Source organism: Canis aureus, chromosome 2 (genome assembly GCF_053574225.1).
Source record: "Canis aureus isolate CA01 chromosome 2, VMU_Caureus_v.1.0, whole genome shotgun sequence".
Taxonomy (NCBI): domain Eukaryota; kingdom Metazoa; phylum Chordata; class Mammalia; order Carnivora; family Canidae; genus Canis; species Canis aureus.
Window position 1 is genome coordinate 62,043,754 of NC_135612.1, and position 15,539 is coordinate 62,059,292.

At 42.1% G+C, this 15,539-nt stretch overlaps 1 protein-coding gene across 3 annotated transcripts in view; it reads right to left on the reverse strand.

Annotated features, from left to right (window-relative positions):
- HTT (huntingtin) overlaps positions 1-15,539 on the reverse strand; it is a 145,318-nt gene that overhangs the window by 97,777 nt on the left and 32,002 nt on the right. For 2 of the 3 annotated variants that reach the window (XM_077875807.1, XM_077875798.1), the window contains exons 7-12: positions 12,864-13,005; positions 11,535-11,713; positions 7,002-7,203; positions 5,761-5,808; positions 3,291-3,371; positions 1,621-1,982 (exon numbers count right to left, since the gene is read on the reverse strand). In XM_077875807.1, the coding sequence (XP_077731933.1) occupies positions 1,621-1,982; positions 3,291-3,371; positions 5,761-5,808; positions 7,002-7,203; positions 11,535-11,713; positions 12,864-13,005 (1,014 nt within the window). The remainder of the gene's footprint in view (positions 1-1,620; positions 1,983-3,290; positions 3,372-5,760; positions 5,809-7,001; positions 7,204-11,534; positions 11,714-12,863; positions 13,006-15,539) is intronic. The other variant, XM_077875802.1, reaches the window with a different exon arrangement.

The following is a 15,539-nucleotide window of genomic DNA, read 5'->3' on the forward strand; positions in this document are numbered from 1 at the left end:
TCTCATCCTGGTGGTTCCCAGCAGCAGCCCCTTGGCCACCGTACTGGGCTGTCTCATGAGGATATTCCCTATCCCTTTCACTTTGTTTCTTTTTCTCTATGGCATTCATCACCATCTGACTACATATTTGTTTAGTGAATGATTATTAGCTCATTATCTGCCGCCTACACACATGCACACCCATGGCCTAATGACCAAACCTGGCCCATCTATTTCTGTAAATAAAGTTTTATTGGAATACTAACTTGTTTACATATAGTTGATAGCCACTTTGACACCACAATGGCAGAGAGGAGCACACGACAGAGTATGTATGGCTCAGAAAACCAAAGATCTTTGCTGCCTGGTCCAATGTGGAAGAAGTGTCTTGACTCCTACCCTAGAACATCAGCTTCATGTGAGCAGTTTTGCATGTGTGCCCTCTACTTCATCTGAAGCTTGTGAACAACCCTTGGAACTTAATAGGCACTCAATATACTTGTTCAGGAAAAATATTAATGATTATATAACAGACATGGAAGCACCTCATACACCAGAACTTCACCAATGTGGGAATTATCAAGGGAAGATGCTCGTTCTCTCTATGGGCCTGAGAGACCTGCAGAGGCCCCACTCCCAGCACTGTTACCCAGTGAATAACAGGGTGATTTTCAAAGACTGAAAGTTTTCAGAACTTCTTATCGTCCTTCATTCCTATTTCTAACAAATCCACCAGAAATCATCCATGGAAGTTGGTGTAATAAACACACAACAGAATCTCCCCTGACACACTTAACACACTGCTACTGAGCCAGCACTATCTATCCCAACCTTCTCTTCTCCCTGCATACTGGCTAGAACTTGTTCACCCTTTCCTTACTTAAAATCCTTTCCCACTGTTCCAATTATCTGTCTTCTAGTTAAAAACTCCAACTGTGAACCCACTTCTCTACCCAAGGAACTGTAAACCCACATGGCCATCAGAAACCACATCCATGTGACACCCTACAACTGCTCAGTAGGGACATGCAAGTGTTTTATCCCATGATTTGTCATTCAATCCTTCTGCATTCATCCACATTAAAAAAAAATGTTCTTAATAAAATCTATTAAATAGTAGCAGAACACTTAATATTACAAATTGTTTTTTAAAAATAGTGTGTTAAACTCTGTATCACTTTTAAGTGCCTCTTGTCCACTAGCTCAGAGACCAGAAATACTTAAACCCATGTTCTATAAGATAGGTTGCAGAAGGTTTTGAAAAGCCAAAAAATGTTAAAATAATGCACATTAATGTTTTTAATTACAGTGCATTAAGACCACAGACCTGTTGATAAGCTCCTTACAGATTTTTTAAAATAACAATTTAATCTGTGCCCAGTAAGTTCTTAAAAAATTTAAAATGCACCCAATTTTAGCAAAGTTCGTATCATCAACTAACCTAATTTCTGACCTCCATGGTCAACACAAATGACATTTAGCCATTTCCTTTAGTGAGGGTCTCAAAGATGGGATTGAACTCCCCATTAATGACCTGAGCTAGTGACCTCTGCTCTCTTATTAGCAAGTTAGATGGGGAGAGGAAAATAAGCAGGAGGGTCTAGTCTGGGCCTGTAGGCAAGACTCCTCCCACCGACTTACAATTTCAGAACTGTCTGAGGGGGTCACAGCTGAATCCGGCCCTTCAGTGGTGGTCTGGGAGCTGTCGCTGACCGGGGAGGAGGCCTGGGTGCCATCGTTCAGGTCCATGGCTGGGTCCGACGGGACAGCACTGATCTGGCTGGAGCTGTGGCTCAAGATGTCCTCCTCATCCCCATCGGTGGCAGCACTCGCCAGGTCACAGCTGGTCAGATCCACTGAGTCTGGCTGCAGTGTGTGCTGTGACCGGGGCTGCTCGGTGATGATGTCATGCCCCACGGAGTCGGTGGCTGAACTGGCAGAGCCAGGAGTAGAGACCCCGGAAGAGGCAGCCAGCTCACCACCAATCTCACCCTTGACCGAGGCTGAAGACAAAGAAATACTCATTCCTCAAAGGGCCAGGAAAAATGTTCAACAGGGAATCAATGTTTACAAAACATTCACCCCAAAATTCACTGTACCAAATGTTTTAACTGCAAAAAATCACGAAACATAGTGAAAATATGAACTAGTAAATTTCAAAAGACAAGAGTGCATCCTTCAAAGATACTAAAATTGCTTTTTACTGTATTCTTGACTTACCTTTTACTCTATTACCATGTCATACTCATAAAATAAGGATTATAAGATGTTTTCTAAATGCTATGAGTATTCTCAAATGGTATTTCACTGTAAAAATTGAAGTATGCTCAGTAACATTACCACTTCAAGTCCTTGAACAACTACACCAGCCTCAGCTTGGAGCAGCACAGAAAGACTTTCACAATCCACAGGCCACCTGGTCAGACACAAGTGCCCAGGCCCTCTCAGCAAGCAGCGCTCAGAAACATCAGAAAGTCATCATCTCTTGGACGTGGGGTTTCCTTCTCCCCAGACCCTGTTCAAGACTTCTAAGCCAGTCCTACCTTCCTGTAGGGCAAATATGCAGCATGTTTTCCTAGTTTAGTTTTTAAATTCTCATTAAAAAAATCCAAACACTACATAAATATCACTACAAATAGATCTATACAAGATGTTAGCAGTGGTCACTCCAAGAGGCCACTGGGTCAGTGAGCACTTGAGCTTTAGAATTTTTTTTTTACTTTTGTAATTAAAAAAAATTGATTTCTTTTTATAAAAGTAAATAATCACCACTGGAATTATTTTCCTTCCCAAATACTTTAATCTTACTTTCAGTTGTTTAAAAATATTCTTTTGCATAAGACTATACAATCCAAATCACTCTCACTTAATTCAATTATCATCAATGCCTCTCTCATAAAGTGAATAAAGAATCTGTAAGGAGATGTAAATTTCTTTCAAGTTAAGCTATCCACAGACCATTTTTAATCCCATTTTCTCTCACAACCCATCAAATTCGTGAGACATTTACCTACCATCCCCTACTACACAAGAAGACTTACGCTCAGGGAATATAAACCTAATATTAAAAAAGCCTAAACCAAGAAAACTGCAAATACTCAATACACGGGGATACACACACACACACACACACACACACACACACACGTCTCAAAGTAAATGTTCTGAAAGAAGTGTGAATGAGCCACCATCTGAGCAAGCTGGTTCCACCACTATCCCGAGGAGCACAGCCCCTCATAAGGGGCAGAAGGGAGGGGCAGGGAGTGAGCCCAGGCAGGAGGAGGGCACCACCGCCCCTCCCCAAGAGCTACCTGTGAAGGCGGGGCTGCTGCCCTCCGACCTGGACTCGGAGTCATCATCCAAGGCTGCCGCTTCTCCGAAGAGCACTTTCCCTAAGGGGAAATGACGTAGCAAGAGTCCTTAAGCTTGCTACAGGAAGGGCTTTGAAAATCAAATAGATGCATGTTCTAAGTGGAAAATCATAAGCATATTTAGTTCACTCTCATATGGTATATATGTTTTTATGCCTCTAGTGTGCTAAACACAAAGAATGCCAGGATATTATATTTAAATGTTATTAAAATAAAAAAAACCTATATGGCACAAAGTTAAAAGCAATGATTCTCAAACTATAACACTAAGTATTTTAATAACTATTTACTGACTTAGACCTGCATTAATGTTGAATAATTTATATTACTATTTAATCTTAAAAGACTATAAGCTATGGCTGAGACCAATTCTATTAGCCCTTAGGATATTCACATAGTATCTTCAATGGCAATCAGAGGGTAGACATAGCTACTGTGCACCTGAAACTAATGAAACTAATGTAACGCTGTGTGCTAGCCAACTGCAATCAAAATAAAAACTTAAAAACACAAAGAGTTCATACATAAAACTGTCACCCTAAAGGTCACTTCTACTCTGTTCTTTACGTTGCCAGATTCTATGGCTGATAATCAGAACCTGAGGATCATAGGATCTAGAAGGATGGGATAATAGTTCATCTTTTGCAAAGCTGTAAAAATACAACTTCTTTACAGTTCTTCGTTTCCAAGTTATATCAATTTATATTATACTGATAAGAAAAAAGGAGTCTTAGTATGATTTAATTGGACTAATTAAGTCATTATGGTTACATTACACATTAAGTCACTAAATGACATCCTAGATAATAATTATTGGCAATTTCCAATTTCTAACTTCACTACTTTTCAAGGAATAGGTCATAGGTATGATATGTCTAGAAATCTACACTGATGGCACTAAAGAGGGAAAAAAAGGCAAAGAAAAAGCAAAGGAAACCCAAAATCTAGATGAAATTAACAGAGCAACTTGGCTTATATAAGTAATAGGATCCTTCATTACAGAACAAGTGGTTTACCTTGAGAAACCAAGTAAAATTCTACCATGCACATGGTAGGTTAGTGAGAGCAGTCTCTGTGCTTGGAATCTGTCCCAAGGAGCCCTCCTCAAAGGGGTGCAAGGTCCAGGCTGCAGCCAGAAGGGCCACCAGGCTGCCACACTACCCCCTGCACTCATCTAGCATCAAGTTTGCTTTTATTTCTTACAGATTTGCAGATCTTAAGTGAACAACAAAAAAAGGATTTTGCAATTATAACAAATAAAAGCTTAAAAGCCACAGCTCTCAATGAAAAAAGAAAACAAAACCCTAGAAACACAAAAAAGATAGAGGATCTATCAACTTCCTATCCAGAAGGAATAGCTCATCTCAATGGTGGACCGCCCAGACAGGCAAGTGCAGAGCACCTCAGTCACCTGCCTGAATGGTCCCTTCCAGCTCCAGGAACAGAGAGGCTGACTTTTTCTGGAAGCCGGTAGCCTTCAAACACCCTGTGTTTCACCAAAATTTCACACTTAAGTGTAGTGCATTATGAGGACCAAAAAACGATGGATTCTAGGTTCTAGGAAATGTTAACCCTAGTCAAGGCTAGAATATTATTCCTGTTAAGGTCCCATTCAATACTGTAAATAATACTAGGCATTGGGTTCACAGTCATGACACAAAAAACGACTTGTGTGTTGTGTATCAATGATACCTCAATAAATTCTTAAAAAGATTTGTCTTTTAAAATTTCAAACAGAAAATGGCAGCAATTCTTTCCTATGGATCCCAGACTGGAAAAAAAAATAATTGGTGCTGTAAAGTGCTCATGTGTACCAAAACTATCAGATTATAGATCAGAAACACTTTAATAAAAATTAATGGACTGTATCAGAACATTCTGGCATGTACAAAGCTAAATATGGCTGAAAAATTATCATCAGCCCAAATTAACCAAATAATTAACTAAACATCATTCTTGACCAATGACACACAAAATTCAGAGAAAAGGTAAATTACCTTTATAAAATGTAACAGTCTCTAAAGTAGGAGCAGGCGAACTACAGCAGGCCTATTTCAGTAAACCAAGTTTCACAGGAAGGAACAGCCATTAGCTGAGCATCACCCATGGCTGCCTTGCACCACAAGAAAGCCAAATAGTTAAGAGGCAGGAAAGTCCACAAGGCTAAACAGGCCCTTTACAGAAAAAGTTTGCCGACCCCTGACCTAAAGCATTAGAAATTTATGACAAAGTGATTTTTATATACAATTTTCAAGAGCTACCCTACAGAACCATTCAGGCCCATTTTCCAGCAATGTTTATATATACAATCGTTCTGTTGAGAAGAGGTATGGGAACAGTTGACAGCATTATAGAAATACAGAAAAGTCTGTGAGACTCAATATGAGAGTCTGATTTCTGAAATAATCACCTTTTTGTTTTCTTGAAAGGACAGGGCTGCATGAAGAACCCCCTCCAGCTGTAAATCACAGAAAATGACAGATGAAAGTAAGGTAATAAGCTGCTAAAATCCAGAAGGCATTTGAAAATCTTCAAAAAGCATGATTCAACTTTAAAACACAGAATGTAAAAAAAAATAAGTAAAAAATAAATAAAATAAAATAAATAAAATAAATAAAAAATAAAATAAAATAAAATAAAATAAAATAAAATAAAATAAAATAAAATACAGAATGTGTGAACATATTTCCACAGATGGTACATAAACACCTGCAACACCTGAGTCCTGACATACGAAAATTACACCAACATTCAAATGCACAGTTCTAGAGATAGGACCTAAAATGTCAAAGAAGTACAAATAAACTGCATTGAAAAATTCAAATTAAAAACATTAGAAATCTCAGATTGCTTGGTCAACTACTAATCAAATATAAATTTTCACTACAAACAATTATTAGTCATTAGTATTTCCAACCAAGTATTTGTACAGTATGTGTTCCAAGGAGAAAAGGATTCTGGAGTACACAGAACTGTGGACAGGCATATTCTCACTTTCTGTCTGTGGTTCAGAGAAACATTTATGTTCAGACAGGCAGCAATTATGTCTTCAGTCAAAACCTCTAGGTTGTCAACACTGTTGAGTAAAGGCCATGCAGTGGGTGCGTTGTGCTAAATCAACCACACGCCACTGGGCCCAGGTGAAGTCTGGAGTCCGCCAAGGCCACAGAAACCTGTTCTGTGCCAGATCCAGTTCTAGAGGCCGTGCTTCAGGGATCCCATCTACTCCAGCTCTCAAGGGGCTGGAGGAACACCAGCGGTCACTCTGTAGGGCAGGGCCCCGTGGAAGGATGAGGGCCCAGCCCCCAAAAGCATAAAGAGCAACAGCGGGGTAGAGGGGTATCCTAGAGGCAGTGAGGACAGCAAAAAAAGGACCTCAAGGGCAGGAAGGTACTCTAAAATCCCCACAAGGACTCGAAGGCCCCATCTCTAGCCAAGTGCAAGTACTAAAGTTTTTGTTTCACCGTGGATGAGATGCCCCGTGGAGGCAGCCAAGCAAGAGTAGAGAAGCCAGCTTCTGAGGCAGGCTTCATTCTGCCACCTAACCTTGCACACTTGCGTCCTCCCGTCTACAGACTAGGTTTCTGAGGAGGTGAACTTCGCCCTGCATGGCACCGTGCTGGCCCTGAGTTCACCCAGCAGGGAACATACCTAGGAGCTCCACGATGCTGCTGCTGCGGCTCCGGCACCCAGGCTGCTGCTGCGTGGCATTGAGCAGCCCGCCACCGGGTGTGCTCAGAGCCTGCAGGAGCTCGGGCGGGGGCGTGCGGAACAGCTGCTGCAGGAGCTCCAGCGCTCCAGTCACAGCGTTGTGGTCTTGGTGCTGAGTATAATGCAAGGTCAGTTCATAAACCTGCAAACAGAGGTACAAGTGTTATCCCCATGGTTTTTAAAATGTGTCCTAGGCTTTCCTGTTTTTGTTTCTAAGTCTTACGTTAGCCCAATTTGTGCCTCAATTTCTGCCCTAGATATTTCTCCATCATGTCTCCCTATGTGGGCATAGCTTCCATGTTATTTTCTAAACTCCTGTGACTTTGTCCACTGTGAGATTAATTCCTTATAAATAAGAAGAGCACTTCATGTGAGGCAGCATGCTAATGCAGACCTCTGTCTGCCTAACTGGTGACGAGAAAACAGAAAATAAAGATCACGAATGTGGTAAGTATAGCTGGTCTCCTCCACAAAATCCAAGAAACACTTCCCTGAGCACCACAGAAAGTTTCCCAACATATTAAAGGTATTACGTCAAATTTTACTAGTGCTTTTAATACTATATTATATGAACATGCTGAACGCACTTTTTCTTTTTTTTTATTTAATTGTTTTTTAAAAAATACTTTATTTACTTATTTAAGGGAGAGGGAGAGCACATAGGACAAGAGTGGGCAGAGGAGGAAGCAGACTCTTTGCTGAGTAGGGAGCCTGAATCAGAGCTCGAACCCAGGACCCCAGGATCATGGCCCAAGCCAAAGGCAGACACTTCACCAACTGAGCCACCCAGGTGCATCTTATTTTATTTTTTTAGTAATCTCTACACTCAGTGTAGGGTTCAAACTCACAACTCCAAGATCAAGAGTCACAGGCTCTTCAAACTGAGCCAGCTGGGCACCTCTTTTTCCATTTCATTAGTGTTGCCCAATAAAATACTAATTAAGCATCTAGTTTGATTTGAATTTCAGATAGACAAATAATTTTGTGCATAACTATGTCCTGTGCAATTTCAGGCTTACTTGCACCCCCAAATTATTCATGATTTCTCTGCAATTCTAACTGGCACCCTGTATTAAAGTTAGGCAGGCCTACCTTTAATATCATAAAAGTAATACATGTTAAAACAAACAAACAACAGTATAGAAGGGTATAAAATAAAGTCTCTAGGCAGCTTCTTTTACCATTTATGCCTCATTTTTCTGAGGGTGGCTCCTATAACCACAGGAGCTCCAGATCTGCAAACCACCGTCCATAGGCCAAATCTGGTCCAACACCTGTTTCTGTTTTCCTGGAACACAGCCACATCTGTGTATCATCTGTGGCTGCTTTCCTGCTGCACTGGGACAGCTCAATAGTTGGCTCACTACAGATAAAGGATGCCGCGACCCTCTCTAGATCTTTAACCATCACCTCTGTTAATCTACAAGAAGCCCTGAGACCTTCACAGGACCTATACTAGTGCCTGTCTGTGCACATGTACTCACATGCTGCATGCACCCTCAGACTTGACAAAGTAGTCTCTGTCTATAAAACTTCTTCCAACTCCCTGTGTCTGGTCAAGTCCCATTCACCAATCAGCATCAGCTCATAACTGAGCTTCTACAGTACACTTCCCTGACCCTGGTCATGCAGGGGCCTCCCCACCTTGTGCTCTTACAGCACCCTGCACCCACCACCTTACCACGTCAATTTAGTGACTACTTGCTTGCTTCTCCTGGGAGACCAATGGTCTCCAAAATCTCTGGACTAAGCAGCCTTTTTTTTTTTTTTTAACATCAGAAGAAAATTCTGAGCATACAATCCCAATACTTATGTATTTATTTTAAAATATTACAGTGATGGGCAGCCCCGGTGGCCCAGCAGTTTAGTGCCACCTTCAGCCCGGAGTGTGATCCTGGAGACCCGGGATCGAGTCCCACGTTGGGCTCCTTGCAGGGAGCCTACTTCTCCCTCTGCCTGTGTCTCTGCCTCTCTCTCTCTCTATGTCTCTCATAAATAAAGAAAATCATTAAAAAAAAAATTTTCAGTGGCACTTGGGTTGCTCAGTTGGTTAGGCATCTGCCTTCAGCTTGGGTCATGATCCCAGAGCCCTGGGATCAAACCCCACATCAGGCTCCCTGCTCGGTGGGGAGCTTGCCTCTCCCTATCCTTCTGCTCCCACCCCCCACTCTATCACTTGCACGCTCTCTAACAAATAAATACAATCTTTTTTTAAAAGATTATATAAGCACTACAGAACTCAGATATCAAGTACATTATAAAATGTACACTAAATCTGACAAGACTATCTTGTTACCAATTTATAGGAAATACAGAGACAAGAAACATGTTAATTTACATAATGAGATGGCAAGTAATACATCAGACTGCCAGGAGTTTCACAGGACATTTTTGCCAACAAATGAACTCTAAGGGAAACAGGGATGGAAGGGGCTCTCAGATCAAAGAGATTCACAGTTCTAATCAACCAATCTTATTTGTATACTGAGTCCAAAAGAATCGAGGAAACACCTGACAGAGAATGAGCAGGTATTTATTTGATGTTAAGGAAATGTTTCTTTTTTTTAGGTGTGACAGTGGCACTGTCATTAAGTTTTAAAAACAAAGAGTTCTCACCTATAGAGATATATACCAGAATACTTACAAATAAGTTAATATAATGATTGGGATTTGCTTCAAAATAACACAAAAAGAGAACGAAGTGGGATTATAAGTGAACAGTTACATAACTGGCCCTTGAGTTGACAATTATTAACACCAGTGATAATGACTGAAGGCAGTTCACAATGCTATTCTGTCTATTTTTATATGTCTGGAAATCTCCATGGTAATAAAACAAACAACAAGGTAAAGATGAAATAACCTATTTTAAAAATATATTATTACCACTAGAACACCTGTTTTACTAAAGAAAACATTCAATAATGGTTTTTTGTGAGGGCAATATAATTAAGTGCCATATCTCATGGGAATGTCATTGCTTGTATCCTGTGAAGGGCAGCTGGGTGGAGCAGAACAGTCAGCCCCACCCCTGCTCGGTTACCTGCAATCCACCAGCACTCCCAGGGCTTCACCACACACCAGGAAGGATTCTACGCACTTTACAGATACTACCTGACTCAATGTTTAAATCATTAAATCATTGGGCAGCCCAGGTGGCTCAGCAGTTTAGCACCACCTTCAGCCCAGGGTGTGATCCTGGAGACCTGGGATCCAGTCCCATGTCAAGCTTCCTGCATAGAGCCTGCTTCTCCCTCTGCCTGTGTCTCTGCCTCTCTCTCTGTGTCTCTCATGAATAAATTAATAAAATCTTTAAAAAAAAAATCATTAAATCATTTTAAATTCATGACTTCTATATAAGAATTATTTTAAGCCACTTATAATTTTGCACCTACAAAATTTAGGCAACAGACACAACTCCAAGTCCATTTGACCCAAATACCTACAAACTACAATGTCGACAATATCCCAAAAGCAGAAAACAGAGTCAAGGCAGCCCTCTCAGGACCCCAGATTGTGTCTCGAGTCCTACATGTGCCGTGTGACCATCTGACTTACAGAAAGGGTGAGGGCTGCAGTAGCATCCAGTATATTAAATATGGTAAAAACCCTAACATTTTAAGCCAAATTCACAAAATCCAACTGCTTAAAATGCAGCTGTACTGTTTCAAGGTTAACAAAATAACCTGGATGAGCAAGCTGCAAAGAAATGAAATCAATTACTGAAGTCTGATGCAGATCACATTGTATTAGAATGCATACAGGGTTTCTCTATATTGGAAAGGGAAGTTTTAACATATTGTTCCTATACTCCAATGGACCCTGTCCCTAACTCCTTGGGTGTATACGTAGTGCACCAGACCACAGGTTCCAGGGGCAGACATCACACCCAAAATGCTCACCAATGTGTCCCCCAAGCACAGTGGGCACTCAGTAAATACTAAATGAATGAACACATTTCATGAGTCCTGGTTTTTACAAACAAGATAACAGCATTCATTTTCTGTGCCAGGCTGTAGCCTAAGAGGTTTACATAATATTCTTGGTAAATTTTATTTTTTTAAAGATTTTATTTATTCATTTAAGAGAGAGAGAGAGCGCGCGCATGCGCATGAGCACACACAAGCAGGGGGAGTGGCAGGCATAATGAGAGAGAGAAGCAGGCTCCATGCATGGAGCCCAATGCAGGACTTGATCCCAATACCTTGGGATAATGACATAAGCCAAACGCAGACACTTAACTAACTGAGCCACCCAGGTGCCCCTCTTGGTAATCTTACAAGAGATTACCTTCATTGTACTCTGATGTCACTGCCATCCAGAGGTCAGGACCCAAGATCTGACCCAGGTGGTCCATGGGCAAAGACCAAGCTCTTAAATCTCGGTTCTACCATTTCTCTTCCAATTTTTTTTATTTCTTCGAATGTCCATCATTTACATATAAGGCACTAGAATAAACCATGTGGCTCCTACCTGGATGAGTTGCTCTGTTGAGGGAGAGACTTCCAGTTCTTTCCGTGTCACTCCAAAGCTGCCTTTCAGGCTCGTGTCCTTAACCTGCTGCTGCAGTAAAGGCACCAGATACCTCAGTGTGAGCAGCACTCCAAGAATCAGGAGGGTAGAGTGTTCACCCTCAACAGGGACCAGCAAACCTGTAAGGGAGCAATAATATCTCTTAACATCATCGTCCACTTGGGGATTTGTGGTTTAATCTGTTTTTTTTTTTAAGGTTTTACTTATTTATTCATGAGAGACAGAGAGAGAGAGAGAGAGAGAGAGAGAAGCAGAGAGACAGGCAGAGGGAAAAGCAGGCTCCATGCAGGGAGCCCGATGTGGGGATTCGATCCCAGGACTCCAGGATCACACCCTGGGCTGAAGGCAGGCGCTAAACCGCTGAGTTAGCCAGGGATCCCGTTTAATTTGTTTAAAAGAAGAGACCCATAGTTGAACTGTATTATGAGCTTGGTGGTAAGGGATAAAGATGGCACAAATATTACTGCAGGAAAACATACAGGTATCCCATCTTTAGGCCAAAATCCAAAGGGTAATCTTTGGGACGCCTGGGTGGCTCAGTAGTTGAACATCTGCCTTCAGCTCAGGTCGTGTTCCTGGGGTCCTGGGATCAAGTCCTACATCGAGCTCCCCCCATGGAGGCTGCTTCTCCCTCTGCCTATGTCTCTACCTCTGTGTGTCTCTCACGAATAAATAAAATCTTTTTTTTTTTTTTTTTTTTTTTTTAAAGAGTAATCTTCACATCTTTAGTCAAGCAAGGCCCATTAGTGAGCTGGGCTGCATTTGAAAGTCAGGCAGTTCTTTCCTATCAAATACCCATATGGCCCTCAGCACTTGCTTGTGCTGATTTCCATACACTACTCCAAGTATAGGAGAAATCATCAGCAGAGAACCTGCAAAGACCCCAGGCTCCACTTCTGGCCCCAGGGTTTCATTGCACTCAGAGTCAGCACTTACTGCTGTGAAGTCTGCTGCATAAGGGCCAGGCTGAGGAAGGCGGGTGGGGCTGCACACTGCCTGACACGTGTCACCCTGCTAGCTGTCCTTGGGGACAGCAGCACCTACACTCCGGCACAGAAAAGGGGCCTTTTCCTTGTCATCACAAAGATCCAACATGGGCTCATGGCAGCCTTGACACACTTCCCATTCATTAGTGAGCCAGTGGCAAAGGGCCTGGGCTGGGAGCTAAGGGATTGCCGGATTTTAGAGAATATAAAAGACCTATCTCAGGTAAATGCTACAGACTCCAGCACACTGTGGGAGAAAATCACTAATATAGCTACACCTTACCTAAAAGCACATTTAGTAGCCAGCTGTAAAAATACTGTGTCCTTCTTGAGTGCTGGCAGATGCTCACTGCTGAGCCAGCTGCTGTCCGTCGAATGGTCGGGGAGCTTGACTTCAGATTCGCTATGAAAGCCTTTAATAGAACCTAGGGCAGCAAAAATCCAAGTAGATAAAAGACAAAACTCCTATGAAGCTTATCATGTTATTTCATAAAATTACTCCAAATTCTTACAGATTTTAGATTATAAACAACTAGACTTTCCTCCAGCTAAATAAAAGCACCCCAAATTTGGGATATTCCAGAGCAGTCTGCAAATATGTAGTCTATTTACTTCCTTACTGTAAGTAGAGACTTGCTCAGTATCTATGTCCTCTACCCAAAAGTGAAAACCTCAGTTTTTAGAAAAGGTGTACCTATAGCATTTGGGTACAGGGTCAGTAAATGAAGCCATGTAAAATAAAGGCAGTTAAAACAAAACAAAAAAAACACTCAAATAATGAATTCAAGGAGAAAAGAGTAGCCAACTAGAGCCCCGTCCCAGCCTGAGAGACGACTTGTAGACATGCTGCTAACGTTACTAACAGATGTTCTCTGGTCTGGAAAGCATTCAAATGAGCTGAGCCGCAACAGCAGAGCACCCATGAGTATTTTCCTAAGGAGAAAAGACTTGGTCACAGAACCTCCAGGATAAACCAAAGGTGATCAAGCTAGAATTCCAATGATGGCCATTTAAGTCTTAACAAAAATATCCAAAGAATGAAAAGGCGTGGGATGCCTAGGTGGCTCAGTCAGTTGAACGTCCAATTCTTGGTTTAGGCTCAGGGATTTGTGATCTCCTGGTTGGGAGATCAAGCCCTACATTGGGCTCTGTGCTCAGCAGGAGTCTGCTTCTCTCTCTCCCTCTGCTCCCCCTACCCCCACACTCTCATAAATAAATCAAAAAAAAAAAAAAAGGAAAGAAAAGGCATGATCATCTAGCTTCATGTTTGGGAACTAGCTTACCTAAGAATGCCCATTTCCATCACCCTAAAAGCCATTCTGAGCAATGGTTTGGTCCCAATTACTGTTCAGCATGCACTGAGCAAAGAGAACTGGGCCTGGGACACCACTAGGGCCCCACCACTGAAAGAGGCATGACCCCAGGCAAATGACCAGCACATTAACAGACAGGTGTTTGACTTATAAAAAAACTCCTTCTTAACAATGTGCTTAACATCAACTGGTTCTCAGAGGCTCCTCAATTCTCGGTGAACTTACAGACTGGCTCTCTGGAGCCAGAGAGGCAGAGGACCAGACCTCAGCCCCAGGATGTCCTATGGTTTATGCCCTCTGTTCCTCCTATAGACACCACAGAGAGAACACAACCAACTCATCTCAAACAAACCTCCTTAACTCCAAGAAAAGATACTAGTACCTTTAAGAACCCCTCTGAGTGAAAACACACATACATCATTGAACTAGTAGGAGTCATTCTGTATCAGTCCACACTTACAATCACAATGAAAGCTGAGCAGTATCATAAACAGTGAGCCCACAGTGAACTTCAGTAGTTTGGACTAATAAAATCAAATTAGAGAGCTTAAGGGGGCCTTCTCAGGTCCAAATCCCACAATGCTAAGAACACTGTGGAGAAGGCAGCTGGCAGGAGGTACCCAGACCACGTGTAAGCTCTTCTCATAATGGGGAGGAAGTGTGCTAGATTTTAGGGCAGATAGCTCCACTTTCCAATAATACATATGACATTTTTAAGAGTACTACAAAAAGGAAAAGATGCAAAAATCATTCAACTTTAGAGTCAAGATGATTGTAGGGGATGGAAACAGAAATTAAAATCAAAATACAACACCAGGGCAGTCATCAGAACGGCTAAACTTGAAAGGACCCATAGCAGTGAGGTCCACAAGGAGGCAGAGCCACTGGGGCTCTCACATGCCATGGACACAGGCATGAGCAGGAGCAGACACTCGACAGCTTTTTGGCAGCATCCACTGAAGGTGAAATGTACGTCCCTACAATCCAGTAACACCCCGTTCTAGGATCCACCACAGTAGGCTGCACCTGTGCTCCAAATGACACACGCGAGAGCAGGCACAGCAGCAGCATTCGCAAAGACCACAAAATAGAAATGGCCCGATGCTCAGCTACAATAAATGATAAACCGTGGCATATCTGCACAGTGATGTGCCACACAGGCATGAAAACTGCATGAATTAACACACTGATGACGTGGAAGACTCTCAACTTAATATGCAGCAACAACAAAACCAGACAAAAAGAATGTATACTGAATGGCTCTACATATGTAGATTTTAAGAACAGCCCCTGTGGCTTCAAAAGACAGGTCAGTGGTAACTCCAGGGAGGCAGGAGGAACAGTGACAGGGAGAGGGAAGAAGGTATAAGGAGTTCCCAGGACTGGTAACACTCAACTTTACTCTATGACGGCCCAACAAGGGGCACAGCAGTAATTTCTGTCTTGCCCTGTGTGTGCACTACACGTGAGTAAAACAAGCCTCAGGAGTCTCAGTCTCCAGTAGGTCATCCTGAAAATGACCCTACACCTGAGATTCAAACTTCAGAACGAACGTGTTGTACTAGATGTATGAATGAACCTCTGCCACCCAGACACTCCCCTAAAATCATGTGCCCAAATTTTAAGAAGCATCAACTTACAAGGAC